This window comes from Pongo pygmaeus, chromosome 10 (assembly GCF_028885625.2).
Source record: "Pongo pygmaeus isolate AG05252 chromosome 10, NHGRI_mPonPyg2-v2.0_pri, whole genome shotgun sequence".
NCBI classification, from domain to species: domain Eukaryota; kingdom Metazoa; phylum Chordata; class Mammalia; order Primates; family Hominidae; genus Pongo; species Pongo pygmaeus.
In genome coordinates this window covers 116,180,477-116,206,107 of record NC_072383.2, presented here as the reverse complement: position 1 = coordinate 116,206,107, position 25,631 = coordinate 116,180,477, and the positions used below count along the sequence as shown (strand labels likewise).

General features: G+C 45.3%; 1 protein-coding gene across 1 annotated transcript in view; it reads left to right on the top strand.

Moving 5' to 3' along the window:
• Positions 1 to 25,631, top strand: part of KSR2 (kinase suppressor of ras 2) — a 517,247-nt gene that overhangs the window by 479,912 nt on the left and 11,704 nt on the right. Inside the window, exons 15-19 of the mRNA XM_054444768.2 lie at positions 8,620 to 8,716; positions 10,283 to 10,416; positions 18,201 to 18,332; positions 23,420 to 23,549; positions 24,667 to 24,800. Of these exons, the coding sequence (XP_054300743.1) occupies positions 8,620 to 8,716; positions 10,283 to 10,416; positions 18,201 to 18,332; positions 23,420 to 23,549; positions 24,667 to 24,800 (627 nt within the window). The remainder of the gene's footprint in view (positions 1 to 8,619; positions 8,717 to 10,282; positions 10,417 to 18,200; positions 18,333 to 23,419; positions 23,550 to 24,666; positions 24,801 to 25,631) is intronic.

The window sequence follows — 25,631 nt, the reverse complement described above, 5'->3', positions numbered from 1 at the left end:
TGCATCCATTCATTCGTTCATGTGTTCAGCACCTGTAACATTAACCAGATAAACCCAGTCCCTGCTTGTATTAGTCCATTTTCACGCTGCTGACAAAGACCTACCCAAGACTGGGAAGAAAAAGAGGTTTAATTGGACTTACAGTTCCCTATGGCTGGGAAGGCCTCAGAATCATGGCGGGAGGTGAAAGACACTTCTCGCGTGGCAGCAGCAAGAGAAAATGAGGAAGAAGCAAAAGCAGAAACACCTGATAAACCCATCAGATCTCGTGAGACTTATTCACTATCACGAGAATATCATGGGAAAGACTCACCCCCATGATTCAATTACCTCCCCCTGGGCCCCTCCCACAGAACATGGGGATTCTGGGAGACACAATTCAAGTTAAGATTTGGGTAGGGACACAGCCAAACCATGTAACTGTCCTCTTAGGGCTTACAGTCTGGAGGGGGAGACAGTTCATCATCATAGGCTCCAGGCAACACCTGTTCAATTACAACTACAACAGGTGTTGCAAAGGTGGAGTCCGCAGTGCTTCAGGGACCTACTGGGGGGCGTGACCTAGTTGGAAAGGCCACGGGAGGCTTTTGAGGCAAGTGGGAAAAGCATTGTAGGCCAAGGAAATGGCAGAGGCAAAGGCTCGGAGATGGGCTGGTGTGATTGGAACTCTGTGAATGACAGGGAGAGTCATATGAGAAGAGGGAAAACGGTGTGTATGGGACCACCTCCAGGCACTGGGAGACTCTCTATCCAGAGAGCGCTGGGGAGTCACTGTAGCAGTGGAGTGACCTGATCAATTTTGCATTTTGAAGCAATTGCTCATAGTACTGGATGGAGAATGAATTGGGGAAGCCAGAGAGAGTGAGGAACAGTTGTCATCATTCAGGAAGAACAATATTATTAGCAATAATATTTGTGGTAATATTATTAGTGATAATATGAGCAGCTGGTGAAGGAGTAGACACTTTAGCTGGACACTGGATGAAGCACTTGTGTGCTCTCCTCTCAACCTCACACCTGCTCACGAGGCAGCACTTACTGCCCCACTGTCTTAGTCTCTTGAAACAACAAACAACAAGAACATGGTTCTGAAAGTCAAAAGTCCAAAGTGGGTCTCATGGAGCTAAAATCAGGATGTTGGCAGGGCTGTGCTCCTTCTAGAGGTTCTAGGGGAGAATCCATTTTCTTGCCTTTTTTCCGCTTTTTAGAGGCTGCCTGCATTCCTCGGCTCGTGGCCCCCTTCTCTGTCTTCAAAGTCAGCGATGGTGGGTTGAGTCCTTCTCCCCCATCACATCCATTCAGCCCCCCTCTTCTATCACATCTCTTTCTGCCTCTCTCTTTTGTCTCCCCCTTTGCTTTTGAAGACCCTTGTGATTACATCCATCTGGCCTGCCTGGCTAATCCAGGATAATCTGTCTATCTCAAGAGTATGACTTAATCACATCGGCAAAGTCTCCTTTGCCATGTAGGGTAAATTTTCACCAGTTCCAGGGATTAGGATGTGGACATCTTTGGAGCCATTATTCAGTTCACCACACTCCTGGTTATAGAGGCAAAGCCTGTGGCACCATGAGACGCAGTGTGCCCCAAGGCTGTGGGGGCTTGAGGTGACAGAGCTGGGCTGGGAGCCAGGGTGTCAGTCCTCAGAGGTGGCTGCTCCCAGAAAAAACACCTGCTCCCCACTATTCACGCCTGGCCCCGGTACCTGGGCTTGTTGGTGAGACGTTTGGAGGAGGGAAAGGACATGGCTGCCACAGGCATTCAGACTTCTGTCCCAGCCACTGTTTTGGCAGAATGAGCCGGTCTGGACAGAGGCCCTCAGAGACAAACCTTCTAGATGGTTTTATCTCATTGTTTCTGACGAGCCCCTTTTAGGTTGGTTTATAATAAACACCTTGTACCCACAGTGCCATCTTAGCCAAAGGCTCTCTGTGTCACCTGAGATAGGGGTCAAAGGGCAGCCTTGAGGGTACTGCCTGAGGCCAGGCTGGAAGAGGTGGGGTAGCCTGCAGATAAGATGGAGAATTCCCAGGCCTTGCCCCTCTTCTTGGAGAAAGATGATTTTTGGTGTACAGAAATACTGAGAGGTGCATGTGTGCATGTGTACTAGAAGCTAGAGAGATACTAAATACACTATTGAGCCACTAAAACACTTTCTGCTGACCTCCAGATGGACTATACTACCAGCCGGCCTCGTTAATCTTCATTGCCATAGGCGATGGGGACAGTGACATTACAGCCATAGGCGATGGGGACAGTGACATCACAGCCATAGGCGATGGGGACAGTGACATCACAGCCATAGGCGATGGGGACAGTGACATCACAGCCATAGGCGATGGGGACAGTGACATCACAGCCATAGGCGATGGGGACAGTGACATCACAGCCATAGGCGATGGGGACAGTGACATTACAGCTACCACTTTCTGAGAGCTTATGACATGCCAGAGACTCAGAGAAAGTTGTTAAGAAGCAAAAGATGGGTTTTCAGAACATAGCTTCCAGATCCAGGTGGCCTGCATTCAAACCCCAGTTCCTGCAATTCCACGACTGGGTATTTATCCAAAGGAACGGAAATCAGCATGTCGAAGAGAGATCTGTGCTCCCTGGTTCATTGTAGCACTCTTCACAATAGCCAAGATATGGAATCAACTTGAATCCATCAACAGATGAATGGGTCAAGAAAATGTGGCATATAAATGCAACGGAGTATTATTCAGCCTTAAAAAAAAGAAGGAAATCCTATCGTGTGTGACAACATGAATGAACCTGGCGGACATTATGCTAAGTGAAATAAGGCAGGCATAAAAAGACAAATACCGGCCAGGGGCAGTGGCTCAGGCCTGTAATCCCAGCACTTTGGGAGGCCGAGATGGGGGGATCACCTGAGGTCAGGAGTTCAAGACCAGCCTGGCCAACATGGTGAAACCCCATCCCTACTAAAAATACAAAAATTAGCCAGGTGTGGTGGTAGGCACCTGTAATCCCAGCTACTCAGGAGGCTGAGACAAGAGAATTACTTGAACCCGGGAGGCAGAGGTTGCAGTGAGCTAAGATGGCGCCACTGCACTCCAGCCTGGGTGACACAGTGAGACTCCATCTCAAAATAAATTAATTAATTAAAAGACAAATACCACATGATCTCATTTATATGTGGAATCTAAAAAAGTCAGTCATAGAAATTGAGTAGAATAGTGGTTACCAGAGAATGAGGAGTATGGGGAGTGGAGAGACTTTGATCAAAGGCCACAGAACTTCATTTAGACAGGAGGAATAAGTTCAAGAGATCTATTGAACATCATGGTGATTATAATCAATAACAATATGTTATATACTTGAAAATTGCTGAGGGAGTAGATTTTAAGTGTTCTCACCGCACACAAAAAAATGTGAGATAATGCATAAATACAATAGCTTGGTTTAGCCATTCCACATGTATACATATATCAAAACATCACGTGCTACACAATAAATATGTACAATTTTTACATGTTAAATTCATCCCAGCTCTACTTAACCCCTGAGCCTCAATTTTGTCATCTATAAAATGAGATTGATACCATGCTTCATTAAATCATTGAAGATACCTTCAATTAGAATATTCACCATTTAGGCTGGGTGCAGCGGCTCATGCCTGTAATCCCAGCACTTTGGGAGACTGAGACAGGAGGATCACTTTAGCCCAGGAGTTTGAGACCAGCCTGGACAACATAGTGAGACCCCATCTCAAAGAAAAGAATATTCACCACTTATTTTATGTGCTACAAAGAAAGAAATACAGTGCCAATGAAACTATGATCTGTCAATGATTGCAGAACACTTTCTGATTTTAGAGATGTGCATCTTTGGAATCAATGAGATACAGCAAGAATACCCACTTTGTAAGACTCTTATCCTTAGGCTAGTGTCTGGCACATAGAATGTTCCCAGGACATGTCAGCCTGTATTGTTTCTGCTGTACCCATTTTACAGACATGGAAACTGAGGTTGAAGTCATTTCCGAAGGTCACCCAGCAAGTAGTAAATGCTGGAGTCGGGATTTGGACTCAGTTTGTGCTCCTCTGTTCCCTTAGCTGTGATACCTAATTAATGGCTCAAGAATCGTGTCTGATAACTGGGCACCCACACAGTGGAGGAGAAGATAGGAAGAAGATCGGGAATGGGTTCCCATCAAGGCTATGCATCCACGAGCTGGTCCTCTAGGTGTCTATATCCTCACCCATGAAATAGATATAATAGGGTTTGCTATTATATATATAGGGGTTGCAGCATTGCTAGAAGGAATCATGGAGGTGATATAGGTCCTAAGCACATGCTCAGTAGACTTTCATCCTCTTCTCCCTTCCTTTCCCCACATCCCACACTGCGAGTGGCTTTTAGGCCACCATTATTAGTCATGAGGAATTCCAAGCTCAGAGCAGTTGCTATGGACACTTGGACTGACTTGCCGGGACCATCTTAGCCTCAGTCATCCTGGACATCTGCCTGAGGCCTGCTCATCTTTAAAGCTCAGCTTTCACCTTGAACTTGTCTCCAGCTTTGTTCCTGATAAACATCCAGGTGGGCACAGCCAGGCCTGGAGCCCCAAATTCCTCTGTAGACATTGCTCATCTGCAAATACTCTTCACTGTGTAAAGACTTTAGAAAAGGATACCTTGGGTATCAGTGCCGCTTTACATTTTTTACAGATTTCAACACCATATATTAATTATATTAATTGTTAATTCTTTCCCTGCTTACTTTTTTTTTTTTTTTTTTTTTTTTTGAGACAGGGTCTCACTCTGTCACCCAGGCTAGATTGTGGTGGTGCAATCTCCATGCACTGCAGCCTCTGCCTCCTGGACTCTAGAGATCCTCCCTCCTCAGCCTCCCAAATAGCTGGGACTACAGGCATGTGCCACTACACACAGCTAGTTTTTTTGTGTATCCGTTGTAGAATTGGGGTCTTGCCATGTTGCCCAGGCTATGACTTTTTAAAACATTTTTTGGAAGGATAACATACCTGCAAAAGTATCCAGATCGTAAAAGAACAGCCCAATGAGTTTCCACTAAGTATGTATCCATGTAACCAGCGCCCAAATCAAAACACAGAACACTGCCTTCCCCCAGCCCCCTAATAATGCTCCTTCCAGCACCTCTGCCCACCACACACACACACACAAGGGCCATCACTGTGCTGACTTTCAGCACCTAGGTCAGTTTCATTTGCTTATGCACTTTATATAAATGGAGTAGTCTTGGGTGTCAGGCTTCCTTCATTCAACATTATGTTGGTGAGCTTTATCCATGCTTTTTGCAGTTAGCAGTAGTTTGGTTATTTTTATATAGTACAGCATGAACATATTTTGTTATATGTATATATCATATTTTATCCACTTTTCTGTTGACGAACATTTGGGTTGCGTCTTAGTTTGGACTACCGTGACACAGTACTGCAGACTGAGTGGCTTAGAAACAACAGAAATTGCGCCTGTAGTCCCAGCTACTTGGGAGGCTGAGGCAGGAGAATCACTTGAACCCAGGAGGCAGAGGTTGCAGTGAGCCAAGATTGTGCCACTGCACTCCAGCCTGGATGACAGAGCGAGACTCTATCTCAAAAAAAAAAAAAAAAAAAAAAAAACCAGAAATTTATTTCTCGCAGTTCCAAAGGCTGAAAAGTCAAAGATCCTGTGCTAGCATGGGCAGACTCTGGGGAGGGCCGTCTTCCAGACTTTTGACTTCTCCTTGTATCCTCATATGGCAGGGAAAGAGCGAGATAACTGGCTGGAGCCCCTTTTAAAGGAGCACTAATCCCATTCATGAGGCTCCGCTCTCGTGACTTAATTATCTTCCAAAGCCTCACCTCCTAATACCATTACACTGGGATTAGGATTTCAACATACAGAATTGGGGACACAAACATTCAATCCATTGCAGGTTGGTTCTAGTTTGGGATTTCAACAGATAGGTTGCTGTTAACATTCTAGTTCGTGTGTAGGGGTGAATATGAGAATTCATATCTGTTGGGTACTTAGAGGAAGAATTGCTGGTTGTGGATTTGTATTAGTCCGTTTTCACACGCTAATAAAGACCTACCGGAGACTGGGTAATTTATAAAGGAAAGAGGTTTTATGGACTCACAATTCCACATGGCTGGGGAGGCCTCACAATTATGGTGAGAGACAAAGGAGAAACAAGGCACGTCTTACACGGTGGCAGGCAAGAGCGCTTGTGCAGGGGAACTCCCCTTTGTAAAACCATCAGATCTCATGAGACTTATTCAATACCAGGAGAACAGTATGGGGGAAACTGCCCCCATAATTCAATTATCTCCACCTGGCCCTGATCTTGACACGTGCAGATTATTACAATTCAAGGTGAGATTTGGGTGGGGACACAGCCAAACTATATCAGGGTTATTTGTATGTATATTTCACTTTAGTAGCTGTGCCACACTGGTGCAGTAGTTTCTCCAGAAGCTCCTGAGGTCATACGGGAGTGAGAGAAGCAAAGACTTTAGCAGCTGCTGAAGGGAAAGAGGATGTAAGGAGGGAAAGAAGACAAGGGGTGGAAATCTGAAGCTTGAGACTTTTCTGCAGTTACCCTGAGCAGGAGAGTCCGGGGAGTCTTGGATCCTGTTGGTGGTGATTTGCTCTGCGGTCTGCAATGGGGAGGGTATGTTCTGGGATCTGGCCTGTGATGAGTGTAGGTGGCTGTTCAGGATCTAAGTATCCAGGGGAAGGAATCTGCCCACAGTCTCAAATATTGAAATGTCAACATGGAGTAGTTGGCTGCTCTGCCCACCCTTCCTCCACCTCTGCTCCAGCAGCCACAGCAAACGCCCTGCCTGGGACAGCAACCTGGGGGATGCAGGGTCAGCCCTGACTCATTCTGGGCTGCCTCCTGCCAACTGGCTGGGTGACCTCCTCAGACATGTGAATCAGACTTTCTGTGAGTCAGCTACCCGGGGACTGTTGCCTTAAGTAGATGAAGAAAAAAATGTTAGTCAAAGATCATGGGTGGCCATCAGAGGCATTTTAGATGAGTATACGGATGGGTGGACAGATAAACAGTTGTGATATGTGTATAGATATATCACTTATATATATTTGTGCAAGTGTATGTGTGTCTGTTTACTATTTTATTAATCACTTACAACTTTTTATAATAGCCAGTGATCTCATGGAAAGTTACCATGAAATGTACTAGGCATAGAGAGGTGCCTACACCTTTACATGCCTGATTTCATGTGGTTCTCCTGACAACCCAGAAAGGCAGCAGCTGTTGGCCCCATTTTGCAGATAATAAAACTGAAGCTCAGGGAGGTTAATGCACCCGCCCAAGGTCACACAGCCACTAAATGACAGATCAGGATTCTAACCCCTTAGTCCTACTCTAAGCCCCCATGCTCCTAACCACGGTGCTGTACTTCCCGCTGGATGCCAAGGCCTGTTTCCAACTCTTTTATCTCATTCAATCCTCGTATTCAACTACAGGGTTAAGTATTATTAGTTTCCTTTGATAGATGAGGAAACTGAGGCCCAGAGAGGTGAGGTAACCCACCTCAAGACATACAGTAAGTAAGGAGCAGAGCTGGGATTCTGAGATCCCTCTGATACCAGCGTTCTTGCTTCAACCACAGGAAATACAGTCTCAGCAAAGCCCAGGACACAAGGGCTCAGTAAATACCAAATGAATGAACACAATGCCAGGAGTATTTTAGCAATAACATCACAGGTTAAAAGAGGAAAATTCAAACTGTGATTTTGATGTAGATGGAAAATTAATTTTCACAGTGACGTTCTTTCTTCTTTTGGCCCACATTGGATACTCTGAGCCAGTCACAGTGCTAGGGGCTGGGAGTGCTATGATGAACCTAGAATTCATTCATTCAGTGACGGCTCGTGGGTGCCTGCTCTGTGCGTGCTGGGAATTGTGCTGACTGCGGAGGAACAGGACGGATGAGCATACAGGCAACTAAATGAGAAGGTGTTACTTTCAGTGCATAATGTCGTTTTTCGTCCCGTCATTCATCTTAAACTACTGGTCCTCGAAATGAACTTAATGAGGCTGAACATAGTTTGAAAAACTCTTTATCTAGACAGGCGTCTGGTTTGGGGGTGGTATTACTGGTGTTTACACATCCCCGTCCAAACAATTGACTGCATCATTTGCTGATGATACTTAATACACATCAGCCACCACTTTGCTGGTCTTTCATCACTGTCCTCACACACTGACTCCTGGCAAGTGCATGCAGCTGGCGTGAATGGCCAACAGAATGCTGTCTGAGTGGCGTCTGAGGACCCAGAAGTTGTTGATTTATGTGCTGCTTTCCACCTGTGAGCCTCTGGGATGGACTGGACGTGGCAAACCCATTTCTGGACTAGGCTAGATTCTGTGGGTGTCCTTGTCGGTCAGCCACGTTGGCCAAGTTTCTAAAGAATCTACAAGAACTTCCTCCCAGATCTCCATCCCAGAACCAGATCTGAAGTCCAGTCCCAGACCTACTATCTCATAAGCACAATAGTGGCGTGTCCACGTGTCTATGCCATCATTTGTCACTTGTAGTAACTGTCATGGCTCACCCTCTTCTGAACGACTGCCATTAATTTATCTTGTCCTTTTGCTTTTCAGCCTCTGTAAGGGACGGACGCTCTATTCCGTTGTGAGGGATGCCAAAATCGTCTTGGATGTCAACAAAACCAGACAGATTGCTCAAGAAATTGTGAAGGTACTGTCGGCTCTAGGGCCTCCTACCTAAATCTCAGAAAGACCCAGTTTCCCCCAGAGAAGCCCCCCTACCCCAGGGCTCCTAAGATTGATGGTTGGATTTCAGACTACCAATCTGGACTTAAAAGAAATTAGACTTGACCTGAAAAATGCCAGGCCATGTGTAAGTAAGAATTCTGCCTCAATATGATCTTTAGGAACTATCTACCAATGTTTGGTTTCCATCTGGTGTCTCATCACTATGGTACTTGGACCTATGCAAGGACCAGGGGTCACATACAAGCTATTCAGTGCTCTTGGTTAGGATCCACCATCCCTCGAGTCCTTGAATTCTCATGAGTGGAAACAATCTCTCTCCACTGCTGCTAGGGAAACATCAAATGGTTGGGTGTTGTCTTGGATTAAAACAAACAAGAACATTCTGTGTTTTCTGGCAGGTGCCTTATTAGTCAGTTGTACTCAAGCTTTTATTTCTCATTTGGAGGTGTTAGGACTGAGCTGCAAGAGGAAATAAAAGATGTGACTGCTCACAAAGGCAAAAAAAAGAAACCACCACAACTCTAGATGTTTGCCCTTGAACGAGGCCTCCAATGGACTCTTCTCTGTGTTCTTAATGAGCAGTTATGAACATCTCTTTAGGAACTCAGTGCCTTCTGCAGCAGCAGGGAACTCATACCCTTCCCAGTTTCCCAGTGTCCCAGGGGAACTGCAAGGACGCAATGGTGGGTGACTTCACTGTCCACCCAAGTATTTGCATCAAGACAAAAGGAGGCCCAGTAAGAGTTTTCTCTAACTTGCTTCTGGGCTGTTTTATAAAAAGCAGACATTCTTCCCTCCTGGTGGCATGTCCACACCTCTCTCTTTCTCCTCAACAGTGGCTTGTCCCTGAGGTGGAGGAAAGGGGTGCAGGACCTCTGATTTTCTTCCTTTAGACTCAGTTTTCTGAAGCCACAAGGAGAAGAGGAAGAAAAAGAAATGGAATGGAATGGAATGCCTCAGGCATCCCTTCCTTTAGCTCATTCATGGAGACCCAGCATCAACCAGGAAATTAGTTCAACCAAGTCAAGGGGATTCTAACCCCTTAGTCCTACTCTAAGCCCCCATGCTCCTAACCACTGTGCTATACTTCCCACTGGATGCCAAGGCCTGTTTCCAACTCTTTATCTCGTTCAATCCTCATACTCAACTACAGGGTTAAGGTCTGACTATCTAGTCTTGTAGAAGAGTTAGTTTTTAAAGGGGAAGTGGATGAAAATGGTTGGTTGAATTCCTTTCCCTGGGGATCTTTTTGTTTCTTCTTCAGGAATTGGATGAGCAAATGGGGATGGCCTTTCTGTGGTCTGAGAGTGACAGTGGATTTGTGTCTTGGGGCCCTGCCTGTTCCCACTTGCCATGCCTTCCCCGACCTCACCCCCAGGACCCACGGTCAGACCCCAGGCCCTGCCACTGTTGAGTGTGGTGCCATTAGGGAGCCAAGTCTTCACAACAAGCAATGTGAACTCAAGCCAGGGTGGCAGCAAGCTCTTAGGTTTTTCTCCGGCAACTCCCTGTTCCTTGCTTCTTGCAGGGCATGGGCTACCTCCACGCCAAGGGAATCCTACACAAGGACCTCAAGTCAAAGAACGTCTTCTACGACAATGGCAAAGTGGTCATCACGGACTTTGGACTCTTCAGCATTTCTGGGGTGCTGCAGGCTGGCAGGTGAGAGGCGGTGGGAGGACCCGGAGAGTTTCCTGAACAGATATGGTCAGGAGGTGGGAAGTTAGTCCAAATGGCTTTAGTGACCTAGACTCAGGGTTGGTCCTGAGGTTGCTGAGTTGAGCGGGGCAGCTACTCTACTGATGTGGGATGCCAAGGCCATGCTCTGCTTCCCCCTGGGGAGGCCAGCACCTTGCTCACCTGTCTTGTCTTTGAGTGTGTGTGATTGGACACAGAGCATCCCCAGAACTTTCAAAGCCCCTACCCTTTAATTTAACTGAAGGACTCTCTTCTAACCCTAAGTAATTCACTTGGAAGTTGAGATCACCCAAGAGGCCTTGCTCAAAGTTTTCTTAGGAATTAATTGATTTTAGTACAGGAAGAGTACAGTTAACAGCAAGGGATTTAAAGTCAGAGGCACCCATGGCCTGACACAGCTCTTCCGCTTATTAAATGTGACTTTAATCAAGCCGAACAACGTCTCTGAACTTTTAGTTCCCTTGTCTGCTAGAAAAGTGGTAGGTTTGATGGTGCCTTCCTCTATCAGTTCTTGTGAGGATAAAATGAGAACACGCATCAAGCATCCACCCAGTGCCCAATGCATCTCAAAAGCTCCACAAAGGGTAGCTGCTGCTGAGTTGTTGTAATTAGTATTAATTTGCATATACCTCCCAGTATCACCCAGGAGAATCATTAACCGTTATTAAGTAATTAACTCTCAGCCACTACTCACCCTAGAGCAAGCCGCATTGAGTTGGCCATGTGAAAAACAGCTTGATCTCAAATAAACAACCCATAATTCAGAAAGTCTACCCTTGTGACTTTTAATTTGGACTGCGCTGTCGTCTCTCTCTCGCTCTCTCTCTCTCATTTTAAACCTCTGCATGTTTTTTCTAATCCTGCATTTTATAACGAATGGTGCATCTTTCCAGAAAGCCCCACAGTTTCTCTCATTTTACCTCAGTTTCAGCTGCTTTTGAGAACCACTGATTTTTTTTTTTTTTTTTTTTTTTGAGGAATGCCCCAGGGACCCGGACAAAGTGACTCTCGTTTGTGTTATACGATACCTTGAATCTGTTATAAGTTGGACCATTTGGAATTTGACAAAACTTCACGTAGCTGTTTCTGTGTGATGAGGACCAAACAGGCGCTTAAGTTTCTTTTTCAGATTTTACTCCAACCAAGAAAGATTAACCATAGTCTACAAAACTATCTGTAGTCCCTAAGATAAGGCAGTAAGTAGGCAGTAAATATATAAATATATCAATAGATACTTGGAGAGAGTCCCTCCAGTTGGAACCCAAGAAGCCCGGGAGGGCAAGACTGTGTAGAATCCCTTCTTCCCTCTGACTCCCCAGCAGCAGTTAAGTTCCTGGTTCACCAGCAGGGAACTCATACCCTTCCCAGTTTCCCAGTGTCCCAGGGGAACTGCAAGGACGCAATGGTAGGTGACTTCACTGTCAACCCAAGTATTTGCATCAAGACAAAAGGAGGCCCAGTAAGAGTTTTCTCTAACTTGCTTCTGGGCTGTTTTATAAAAAGCAGACATTCTTCCCTCCTGGTGGCATGTCCACACCTCTCTCTTTCTCCTCAACAGTGGCTTGTCCCTGAGGTGGAGGAAAGGGGTGCAGGACCTCTGATTTTCTTCCTTTAGACTCAGTTTTCTGAACCCACAAGGAGAAAAGGAAGAAAAAGAAATGGAATGGAATGGAATGCCTTGGGCATCCCTTCCTTTAGCTCATTCATGGAGACCCAGTGTCAACTAGGAAGTTAGTTCAACCAAGTCAAGGGCAAGGTGGCTTCTGGTCTCCTTGTCCAGACAGCAGCCCCTCCCACCCCTGCCCCAGCCAGGTTGTCAACACAAACCCAGGGAGTGCCCTCAGCAACATCTCCCAACAAGAAATTCACCTTTCCTGGCCACCCACAAGTAGCCATCAATGACTTCTTGTGCTTTTATCCTTGTTCCAGTTACATATTATTGTGCAATGAACCATCTCAAAACTTAGTGGCTTATAACAAGGTATTGTCATCCCTCATGGTTCTGTGGGTTGACTGGGCTCAGCTGACCTCTTATGCTCAGTTTGTCCTGTAGGTGCCATCAGATGGGTTGGGGGGTGAAGTTGGAGACATCTGAAGGCTTCCACATTCACACAGCTGAGCTGGGCTGGCTGAAACATCTGAGGGGCTGATGGGGTCTCTCTCATCTCCCTCCTTTTCCCTCTTCATGCAGCCTCTCTGCTTGACTACATTGGGCTTCCTCACACCATGGCAGTCTCAGGGTAATCAAACTTCTTATGTCACAACTGGGTTCCACCAAAGCAAGCACATTGCAAACCATGACAGGGAGGTGGAACTCTGGGGTGTCCCATGAATCCCAGGACCTTTCCCAGGTAGTAGATTTGCCTCAATATTTATGAATACCGCCAGTGTAGCTCTAGGGATCCACAGGGTCCCCTCAGGGGTTCAGGTCCATTTACTCCCTCTTGTTTACGAAAAGGCATCTTCAGTAACTGCCCCCATTGCAGCCTGGAGCCCTCAGTGCAGCCGCCAGAGGCCAGGAGACATCCCTTGAATAAGGGGCACCTTTGGCCCTGATCAGCAACCTGGGGGCTGGATTATAGGAGTGGAAAGAGAAGGGAGCTGGCCAGGCTTTGGGCATTGCAGGAAGCAGGGCCGGTATCTCTCAGGAGATAGGCCTGGAAGTTGCCTCATTCATTACTCACTCAGCCAGTCAGCAAATAATTAGGGAGTGCAAGTATTAGTCAGCTTGGACTGCTGTAACACAATGCCATACTCAGGGGTTTAAACAACAGACGTTTATCTTCTTACAGTTCTGGAGGCTGAAAGTCCAAAATCAAGGTGCTGGCAAATTTAGTGTCTAGTGAGGGCTCTCTTCCCGGCTTGTAGATGGCCACCTTCTTACTGTGTCGTCATATGGCCTGTTCTCTGTGCACTGAAAAAGAGAGAGAGAGGTCTCTGATGTCTTTCCTCTTCTTATAAGAACACCAATCTTATTGGATTAGGGCCTTGGACTTACGATCTCACTTAATCTTAATCACCTCCCTATAGGCTTTATCACTAAATACAATCAAATTGGGTGTTAGGGGTTCAACATAATAAATTTGGGGGAGGCAAAATTCAGTCTATAATACCTTGAGATAGATTCCAGAAACTTGTTTGTGTTTAACACACACCTGGTTCCCTGATCCTCAGTTTCCTTACCTGTAAAATGGGAGGTTTTGATGATTAAATGGGATAGAGATGTGGAAGGCTTAGTTTAGCATTTTGTTCTTTTTTTTTTTTTTTTTTTTTTTTTTGAGACAGGATCTCTTGCTCTGTCACCCAGGCTGGAATGCAGTAGTGCAATCACGGCTCACTGCAGCCTCAACCTCCGAGGCTCAAGCGATCCTCCTACCTCAGCCTCTCAAGGTCCCGGGCTTACAGGCATGTGCCACCATGCCCAGCTGGGCTTTACTCTTTAATGGTTCTCTCCAGAAATTCTTGTAGAATTGGGTTGAGATGCCTAGTCCCTGGGGTTTTAAAGACTTGTGTTCAAACAGATCTCAGCTCTGTCCGTTTGGACAGGTCGCCTAAATGTTTTGAGCCTCCATTTCCTCATCCACAGAACAGGATGATAGCCCTCAGATTGTGGGCTTATGAGGTCTAAGTGGGATGGACAATCTGCCAAACAGTAGGCACTTAGCAGGAGTCACTTGCCTTGCTGCCCTCCCCTCAGTTAGAGCTTGGGGTATGGATAGCCCTTGGTGCCCAGCAGGGAGAGACCCACCCCGCACCAAGCCCGAGGCAGGGATGGGGGCAGCCCAGTGATGTGAGTGTGTTCTGCACATCCAGACAGACCCCAGCATCCAGCTGTTCTGCTGTCATCAAGAAAAGGTATCGTTTTAGATGCCAGTGCTGTCATGCCAGCCTCCCAAAGCCTGTTATTAATCATAATAACCATAATGAAGATGATTGGGGTTTGTCATCAGTGGGCCCATCGCCATGGGAACGGGGCACCCCAGGGTGTTAGTGCCAGGCCTGGCTCCCGGCCCCTACCACACCCGCCCCAGGCGTGGTCACCACTCTACCTCCTGCCCTGGTAGAGTGCAGAATGCCAGCTGCTGACCCCATGAGTCAGGAAGAGGTGGCAGGGGTGTTTGCAAAAAGATGGGAGCAGAGAAGCTTCCCTTTGGCAGGGGCACCCCAACCCACCCCACCCCCAATGGCCCAGTCATTGCAGGAGAATGTTGGCTGGCCTATGCCAAAGACTTTCATGGAGGACATTCCTACTGTGGGCTCTAGTCTCAACTCCACTTCTGAGTCCTCAAGATAAAGACACACACACACACACACATATATACATGTGTAATGATTATGTCCAGTAATTGCGTGTCTCTGGCAGCTGACACAGTCCTGTGCCACGCACTGTCTCATTTTAATCCTTGCAGCAGCTCTGTGAAGTACAAATTAATGTGCCCATTTTACAGATGGGAAAATAGAAATTTGGGTCTGCTCAAGGTTCCATAGCTAGTAAGTAAGAGCCTTCAACCTCTGTGGGTGTTCCTGATTCTAGAAGGAAGAGCTGATTTAACTCTGCTGACTCAAGTGTTTGCTAGTGAGTTTGAGTCGTAGTTTCTAGCACAGGATGTGTTGTATCATGTCTTTTGTGTAGAATGCAGGAGTAAGTCTTGTGTTATTAATCCTGAAACACTGAGATTTGGACCATTTCCTTATTTTGTATAAATTAGAACAGTGATTCTCAACCAGGGCCATTTTTCCCCTCCAGGGGACATTTGATGATGTCTGAAGACATTTTTAGTTGTCATGGTTAGGGGGAGAAGGGTGCTAATGGCCTCTAATGAATAGAGGCCAGGGATGCTGCTAAACATCCTACAATGCCCAGGACAGCCCCCGTGTCCCCCAACAACAAAGAATTGCCCAGACCCAAATGTCAATAGCGCCAAGGTTGAGAAATCCTAAATTAGAACAAATTTAATGGTGTCTGCCTGGCCACATTGCTTTCTGTTGTATGCATGCCAGTCTGCTCCTAGCCTGGGAATGCAGGAGGTGGATGGGTGGCCCAGGGTGGGATACCTGTGGTAAGCCACCATCCAAATGCAATTAAGAGTTGTGATTGCAGCAGTTACCCAGCTTTGCTTCCTTTCCTACAGTCCCTATTTTGGGTTCTACAAAAAGTTGCGTATATCCAAATGGATGCTACCTTCATGTGTAAGATGGAGGGGGAATGAAAGAGATCTTAAAGAATTGCATGTATGGGACACATCCAGCCTTACCCAGCTAGTGAATGTCACTGCAGCACTGGAACCCTGAGCCCCAAACTCTTGGAGCGTCATTCAGAGATCTTTCCTCCACCCAGTGTTTCTACGGGTGTGATCTGCAAGTTGATTTGGAGGAGGACATGAACAAACATTTTCTATCTTAATTTTAATGTGTATTAGAAAATCACTAGTCTCCATTTATGGCCACACTAAAGAGTGATCTATTGAAATATATTTAAGTTAAAAATGCATTTCTTCATATATAATAGTCTAGAACAGTGTTGTCCAATTTGGTGGCCACTAGCCAGATGTGGCTATGTAAATTTAACTTTAATTAAAATGAAAAGTTCAGGGCTAGGAGCAGTGGCTCATGCCTATAATCTCTATACTTTGGGAGGCTGAGGCTGGAGGATCGATTCCTTGAGGCCAGGAGTTTGAGACCAGCCTAGGCAACATAGCAAGATCATATAGCAAGACCACATCTCTAAAAACAATAAAATAAAATTAGCAGGGTGCGGTTGCTCACGCCTGTAATCCCAGCTACTTCATAGGCTGAAGAGGGAGGGTCGCTTGAGGCCAGGAGTTCAAGGCTGCCATGAGCTATGAGCTCACCTCTGCACTTCAGCCTGGGTGATAGACAGACTGTCTCAGCAGACCTTGTCTCTAAAATTAAAAAAAAAAAATTAAAAGTTTAGTTCTTCAGTTGTAAGTCACATTTCAAGTGCTCAATAGTCATGGTGGTTAGTGGCTGCCATACTGGACCATATAGAGGATATTTCTGTCATACTGGAAAGTTCTATAGCATAATGCTGCTCTTGAAGGTATTTAGATATGGCAAAAATCATGATTATGGGATATGAATGAGTGTTTTTGAGGGAGCAGCATGTCACAACTTCTACATCTCAGAAACCCTCTCTGGAAGAATCTAGCCAGCCCCAGGTCCCCACAGAGACCTTCATGCTGGAGGCTGTCATCCTGCATGACCTCACTTTTGATGATGATTCGAGAAACGCATCCCCTCTCCCTCTGACTGCTCCCTTCCCCTGTGTTAATGAGCCAGTTCCTAGGAGTCTTGAGTCAGTGAAGATCTCAGAGGGGGTCTGCTTAGATTTCAGACCCACATGGAAAGCTCTGCCTTACTAAGGACCTCCAGTGAAAGAAGGAAGCCAGCCTCCTTCCACATCTAAGAATTTACCTAAGGAATAAATTAACGTGGATGAAGGGAGATACTCCCTGTATCTACCCAAAGATATTCATGGTAGCATTGTTCATAATGGTGGAAGAGGGAACCGCCCGCCCAAGGTCCATCAGCAAGGAGTTGGTTGTATACACTTTGATACATAGGATAGGATGATGTGTTTCAATTACACTGGTGTTTTTTAGGGTTCTGGAACACCCTGAATGGGGCCGTTGTTGGAACTTTGTCCCAACTTCCCCTTCTGCCTAGATATTCTCCTTGTTCACATAACTGGATCCTTTATGTCACGTAGATCTTAGCTCACAGTTTACCTGCAGTAAGATCCGTCTTATCTTTGATGCATCCTCTATTTTAATTATTTGTACAATGCTTATCACGATCTTTAGTTTTTCCTATTTATTGAACTCATTTGTTGTCTCCTTTCCCTACGAAAGTGCAAGCTCCAGGAGGGAAGGGACCTTGTCGGTCTTGTTCTTTGCCAAGCACAGAACCTAGGCATCATAGGTGATGGAAAAACACAGTAGATTATCATTATTTGTGGATTCACTGAAATGTATTTGTAATCCCCCAAATCAACACTCACAGCACTTTCACAGTTATTCAGGGACATGCAGAGTGGGGAAAAGTTTGAGTTACCCAATGCACATGTTTCCAGCTTAGGTCAAACAGGAGGATGTTCTGCCTCATTGTTTCTGCCTCATGCAGAGAAGCCTTGAGGATGGAGGTTGAGACAGAGTGGGCAGTGCAGAGTAACATAAGAAGCTCTAGCTCTGGGGCCAGTTGGATGAGATTTGAATCCCAACTCTGGCACCTGTTAGTAGGGCTACCTCAGACCAGTCACTTAACACTTCTGAGCTCCATAGTCTATTATGTAAAATAAAACAGAATCTATCAGATAAGTTGTTTTTAGGGGTTAAAATTATAAACTACGTGAGGGGTGTGTGCATGTGTACATATTTCCCCAGGAGCAATGATTCAGTATTCTGCTAATTCCGTGTTCCAGTGACTTTATAGAACGTAACTGCCACGAATAACAAGAATCCACACTGTCATTGAATGAAGATGGGCAAGAAGGTGGGTGCCTCAGAGGCAATGGAATTCGATGATGGTTTGGGTCCTGAGTGTTTCTCTAGAGCAGCCTTCCCTGCACCTACTACTGGGTCTCGGCCTCCAGTAGGTGGTCAGGCAGTGCTCAATGTGGGAAGCAAGAAGGGCAGCAGAGATGGCTCCAGGGACGTGGGGTCAGTGCCAGGGGGACTGGTCCGCCCTGGGCTATGAAACAGAGCTCATCCTGTGCTTTGCTTCTCCAGGCGGGAGGACAAACTGCGCATCCAGAATGGCTGGCTATGCCACCTGGCACCAGAGATCATCCGCCAGCTGTCCCCCGACACAGAGGAGGATAAGCTCCCCTTCTCCAAGCACTCTGACGTCTTTGCCCTTGGGTAAGTGGGCCCTGCCCTGGCCATTGAGAGCCACAGCCTTGGCAGAGAGGCACTTCTCAAGTCTTTCAATGCTTTTGGAAGGGCCAGGGTGTACCTGTCTACAGGGCCAAGGTGGCTGCATTTTTGGGTGAGAATGGAGGAACCTGAGTAGGGTATACTAGAAAGAATGACCCTAACAAACTTGTGTGCCTGGTTTCTAATGGATTATGTGGCCTTAACAAGTTACCCAACTCATTTACTTATTCAATAGCTATTTGTTGGCTGCCTACTATGTGCTAGGATTGTAGCAGATGCAGGGGATACAAGATTCAGTGTTGTCTTCATTATTACTACATAACAAATTACCCCAAAACTTAGCTGCTGAAAACATTTCTTATCTCAAGTTTCTGTGGTCAGGAATTTGAGAGTGGCTTAGCTGAGTGGTTCTGAGTGGGCTTTTATGAGGTTGCAGTCAAGATATTGGCTAGGGCTACGGTCTCATCTGAAGGCTCAGCAGGCTGGGGATCCACTTCCATAGTGGCCCACTCACACAGCTGTTGGAAGGAGGCCTCAGTTCCTCAACCCTTGGGCCTGTGTATAGGTTTCTTGAATGACTTCACAACATGGTGGCTACAAGCCTCATTGTCATTTATGATCTAGTCTCAGAAATTTACATATCATTACTTCTACCATATGCTGTTTGTTAAAAGCAAGTTGCTAAATCCAGTCCACACCTAAGGGGAGGAGAATTAAGCTCTATCTTATACATAATGGAATATCAAAGAATATACTGGACATATTTAAAAGCACCAGAGGCCCCTACTCTCTCTTTCTAGTGGAAGGCAGATAAGGAAACATCCAACTTTAGCAAAGTATGATAAATGCTATTCTGAGAATAAACACAGGACTGTGGGAATAAAAAAGGAACCAAATCCAATCTGGGAGATCAGGGAGGGCTTCCAGGAGATGATAATCCTGAGCCTAAGTTAAAGGTTGAGTACAAGGGCAGGGTGAGGTGTTCCAGATCAAAAGAATGTGCAAAAAGTTTCAAAAATAAAACTTTTTTTTTCAAAAATAAAACAGAACATATTGCCCACATGGAAGAATATATAGAAGGGTTGGGGGAGGAAAGGGAGCTGATGGATGAAGAGTCAGGAAAAAAATTAGGCTGGGGGTGGTGAGATAAGAGACTGGAGAGGGAAGTATGAGGACTTAAAGGTTGAGTTAAGGAGTTTTCATTTCATCTTCAGTGCACTAAGGAGCCACTGATGGTTATTAAGCTCTGGGGGAAGGGGGAGTGACATAATCCTAATTTGAGTTTTAGATCAATCAGATCACTCTGGCTGCTGAGTAGAGAATGGAATGAAGAAGGAGAGGATGGGGGCCGGGTGTCCAATACACAGGGAAATGCTGGCAGCCTTCACTTAATCAGAGCCTGTGGGTATGAAAGCTGAGAATGGACATCAGAAGCACACATAGGAGGTGGAAGCAATAGAGCTTGATGATGGATTGAATTTGGGTGGTGCCTAGATAGCTGCCTTAAGCAACCAGGTGGAGAGTGGCATCATTCACTAAGGTGGAGACCATGGAGGTGCAGCAGGGTTGGGGCATGCCAGCGAGGAGAAGAGGTCAGGTTTAGACACGGTGAGTTTGAGCTATCATGGAGATGACAAATGGAACCACCAAAAAACAGCTGCCTCTACATGACTAGTATAGAAAAGAGGAGTTTAGGACTTGTCAGAAAATAGGTCACTGCAGCCACAGACAGAATGAGATGTCTTTGGAAGTACGGAAGGAAAAGAAGGGCCTAGGACACAGCGCCAGGATGCAGGGCAGAGTGCCCTGAGAAAATATAGCCAGAAAGGCTTCTAGGCTCCCATGGCCATGCAAATCCTTGACTAACCTTGTCCACATGTGGTTGCAAGGGCTGGGGGAGATAACACTGGGGAAGCTGTTTGGGAAAGTTGCAGGCCTGCAGATGAGTGCAATTAGACTTAGCACCACCGAGAGATGTTACAGAGACAGTCTTCCTTGGAAAAGGGCCCCCACTGCATCCTCACTGAAAAACCCTGAGGAGATATTTCTGGAAGATCAGAATTCTCAACATCTGTTGCTTGGGCCCTTTTAGAGGATGTCAGTTGGCCTGATTATTTTATGCCCAAATCTTTATCTAGTTAGATATTGTTATCTGAAACCAAATTGCAATAATTAAGTTGGTATAGTTCAGTGTAAATTTAGCAAAAGAAAAAAAAATGTGATTAACAAAATGTACCAGAATAATTGGTTTTCTGCTGGAGTTTTCATCTTCAGCAAATCTTTTTTCCTTAAAGTGAGTTTCTCTTGAAAGTTGGGTTTAAAAGGAAGTTTTAATGAGGCTTTTATTTCTGACACTGCTGAATTCCGAAGGACCCGGTGCTCTGGTTTCCTGCCAATTAGGTGCATCCTGTTGCTTGGGAACCTCGTGCTCAGAAATGACTTAGAACAAAAATGAACTTTTTAAAGAGGATTGAGCACTGTGTTAAGCCTTTTATGTGCACTGTCTCACAATTTTTACAAGCACCCTTCGAAGCAGATACCATGTTGCTCCCAATTGACAGGTGAGAATACTGAGGCTTCAGATGGCTCAGTGACGTGCCTTACAGTGATGAATGATGGTGCTGAGATTCACCTGGCATATCCTGTACTCTAGAGTTGGAGCTTTTAACCATAGAGCCCCGATGGGTTTGGGATTTATTTTGCCACTCAAAGCCGTATTTCTTTCAACTGTAAATCAAGGATAATAAATCCATTGAGGTGTTCTAAGGATTGAGTGAGAAAACATTTGTAAGGTACCCAGCACAGGGAATAACTCAAAACACCCTTCCCTCTTTCACATGAGTGGTGGATGAGTCTGTTTATGCCTCCTTCACCAGACTCCAATCACCAACCACAAGCTCACACCTCCCAAATTGTGCACTTTCCTGATTACAAAGGACTCTTAAATAGGATGGAGTCTAAGCTTCCTAGGATAGCACGTTGGCCAGTGGCACCATCTTGGAGTTAGATGGACTAAGTTGAGCTTCTGGCTGCCCTTCTTGTTTGCTGTGTTATCTTGGGAAATACACACAACCTTTCTGGGCATCAGTTTCCTCATCTATGAAAGGGGGATAATATTAATAATAATGCCTCCTGTTTTAAAATGTAGGTTTTGTTATTATTCAGGCAGCATGAGGCCAACAGTCGCCTTTGAAAAGATGGTTTGTTACTCACAGTTCCCAGAGGGGGCATGCCACACCATGCAGTGTCCACAGGGGGCAGCACCAGGGTCGGTCTGGAGGCAGAGGAAATGTGAGGAAAACGTTGGGAAGAGGCTTGTGGCTCTTGGGAAGGAGCAGGGGAGGCAGGGTAAGAAGTCTTAGGATTGGCTCGTTTGAATGATTTCAGCAGGCTGTGGCATACAGGGGCTGGGGAATATTGGCCTGGAACTTGAAAGCCCAGTTAAGGAGGTAGTTGGTAGTTTCCAGGAATTGGCTGTTCCTGGAAGGGGCAGACCTTCCGGGGTCAGCAGAACCCCAAGTAGTCAAAGCATCAGAATAAAAGGACATGCTGAATAGACCTCCCTCCGCAAAAAAACTTAGAATAGTGCTTAGTGCAGAGTAAAACCTCAATAAGCATTATTATTTCTTATGATAACTATAATCTTTTAGCACCTTCTCTTGAGAGATTTCTGATCATCTAACTTGACATCCCAACTCCTGAGCATCACCACCCCTTCCCCACCCCAGAGGTATAAGGTAGTCAGGTAGAAGGAAGATGTAACTATGAAGTGAAACCCTAGCAATAGTTGATTTGACACAGTGCTCTGATTAGTAAAGAGGATAGCAGAGTGCTTTGTGTTCTTTAAAGCAAACTTACATGAAATCTTAGAGTGGAGGAAAGATCACTTTCTAGGATTGTTTCAGATATTTCCTAAGTTGGGGAATCTTGTGCTCAAAGCGCTAAGATCTGTCCCCATGGTACAGCTCAGTGACACCCTAGCATCCTGTTTCATCCACTGTGGTCCTCACTGCTATTCACACTTCACAGCATCATTTATGCACCACCCAGCCCATCACCCCATTCATGGCACATGCTACTCACTAGAGCAATCCTTTCTCCATTAATTACAATGTCACGATTTATGAAACAGAAAATAATGTGGTAAATCCCTCTAGAATAATCCTAGCATGGAGTTGTTTTGGCATTCGGAGTCCCAGATAAACATCCTTCCACTGCGATGTTATCATTATTCTCATTTATCAGGTAAGAAAACCTGCATTTGGAGAAGTGAGGTGACATACCCAGGAAACCTACCCTATTATACTACTAGTATAAATACAATCAGGACTTGAAACCAAGTCACTCTCAAACCTCTTTTTTTCTTTCCACCATTCCGCAGGATGGTTTATACTTAGAAAAAAAAAGAACAAGTATAAAAGAAAAAAAATCCTAACCTGTCACCCAGAGTTAGTTATTGTTAACATTTTGCTATGCTTTACTTTATTCTCTTGTTCATACATATATAATGGTTTTTTAAAAAGCAATATCGAACCTTACATACAGTCTCATATCCTGCTTTTTTTTTACCTAAGTTTATATATTGAGCATTTTTTATGTCAGCAAAATTTATTTGAAGTGTTTTAATAATAATACAGCATTTCATTTTATTTTATGGATTTATCATAATGCATATAACCAATTCCTCTTATTGGACAATTGTGTTATTTTTACTTTTTTTCAATATTATATATAATGCTGTAGAGAATATCTTTATAAATAAATTTTTGTATCCCTCATTATTTATTTGCAATGATTTCCTAGAATCATTGCAAGTAGAATCAGGAACAGAGATCCTAACCACATTATATTTAACTATTCATTAGAAGATATCCTGGGATAAACATGACTTCTAAGACATTAAGAAAGCTTTAGGTGTGTCCCACATGGTAAAATACCAACCCCATGAGGAAGAAACTGGGGAGAAGAATGGGTGCCAGGAGACTGGCTGGGCGGGTGTGTGCTAATACTGGAGGTACAAGGTTGCAAGTGACACACCACACCAACACCCCTTTAACAACGTCTGCCAACAGCACAATCTGGTATGAACTCCACGCCAGGGAATGGCCTTTCAAGACCCAACCAGCAGAGGCAATAATCTGGCAAATGGGCACAGGCATGAAACCCAACCTCAGCCAGATTGGCATGGGAAAAGAAATCTCGGTAAGTCCCAAGATAGGGCCAGACTTGGGGGATGAGGGGAGACACAGACACAGTCACGGGCCTTCTGTTTACTATGTGTTAACGTTACAAATGCTTTCCCATAGGGTGACCAAAAAAATATGCATTGCAACCTTGTCAGATAGCAGTTTGAAGCTTAAAAGGCAAGGCTGCCGCACTGTGCCTGCAATTTCAGGTACCTGCCACCAGGGGCACAGTAACTCGTGGTCAGGTTTTTCCTAACTATGGGTTGCTGAGTTAGGTAGAACCAATATATCTCTCTTTTTCTGGTATTTGTAAAAGATATGAATTAAACATCACAAATATTAATGGTTCAAATTTTATTTGCATCTACATAATAATTTTAAGGCATTATCTAACTCAGAACAAGACATACAGAAACAGAGAAGCCTGGGTATATATTAATATTAACAATCTTCCTCTAAAACACAGCAGGAGGAATCCTCTCTTTTGATCAGAAGACACATAAGTCAGAGAAGGAGTAATTATGTGGTATGTTTCTAAAGATTACCTGCACCTAGGTGATGAAGAGATTACTAAAAGTAACTTTTCTCCTCTGACTTTGAAGGGCTCTTATAATATTGAGATATGGATGGAGACCCCAGGATTCCCTTTTATCCCTTCTCTTAAGAAAAATGTCAAGAAACTGTTTGGGAAGTATTGTTGATCTCAGTGTATCCTAGACCTTCTAGAATAGAGCTTACCTGGTTGTTATTTGGGCTCAGAAAGTACACGGGAAGAAGGATGGATGGATGGATGGATGGATGGATGGATGGATGGATAATGAAGAATGAATGAGAGAATTGACATAGATGGGTAGATGTATAGATGCATGCATGATGGGTGGATGAGTGGATGAATGGATGGATGGATGATATATGGGTGGATGGATAGATGAAGGATGGAAGAGTGAATTGATATGGATGGGCAGATGTATAGATAAATGCCGGATGGATGGATGGATGGATGGATGGATGGATGATGAAGGAATATGGAAATGGGGCAGATGAGTGGACAAATTGGCAGACCAACTGTGATGCCAAAGAGTAATAAAGAAATCACCATTTATGTGTAATCACCACACATTTGTTTCATTTAGGACATTCTTCTCTTCTGCTGGGCCTTTGAACAAGAAGAGAGACCTACCTTCACCAAGCTCATGGACATGCTGGAGAAACTGCCAAAGCGAAACCGCCGCCTGTCTCACCCAGGACATTTCTGGAAGTCTGCAGAGTAGGTTTTCTCCCTTAGCATCTCTCCCCACTGCCTTGTCCTCTGCCCTTTGTCACCTTTTTGATCCCCTCTGCATCTTTTTTACTCCTCTCCCGACAAGCTCCTATCCATGTGCCCACCCTTTGGCAACCACCCTTCCCTACTAGGTTTCTGTTCAATGGAGTCTGTTTTGGGGTTTGGGTCCTGGAGTCTGTCCTGTGTGTCTTCATTCCTGTAGCTACCCTGGGTTTCTCATTGCTTATCTCTTCCTGATGAAGAGTGATGGCCCGATGAGTCTGAGCATCACACAGTGAGGTGATGCCTGAACCTGCCAAGCCCCCCATATGTCAGGTATTCAGAGTACCCCTCCACGAGGCCCAGCTTTCTGGAACTCTTCCTTATGGGCCAGCAGCCTGCCCCTGTCATGGCAGATCACAGCTTCCAGCATTCTCTATTGCATGAATGCCAGAGCAGGAAAGGCTCTGAGCTTCTTACCAGAAGTATCTCTGGCTTCCTCATAAGAGGCTCCAGACCATGCTCCTCCCCCTTGTTTCTGCCTGGAGATCAGTAGCTCTATCTGAGATAATGAGTGTGGCATCTCTTTCTGGGATCTCCCTCGCCAGCCCCAGCTTCCATGACTGAGCTCTCTAGAAGGTAAAAGGGAGACAGGCCCAGATGAGGCTATTGAGGTCTCCCCATGGCTCTGCCAGTTGCTCCCAGATATTCATGGTTGGCACACTCACACAGACACTCTCAGGTACTCACACTCATGCAGACACAGGAGCAGGGCTTAAAAACATACCTCTATGCAAATTCATTCACGCACAGCTGCACTCAGATCTATACTCATAC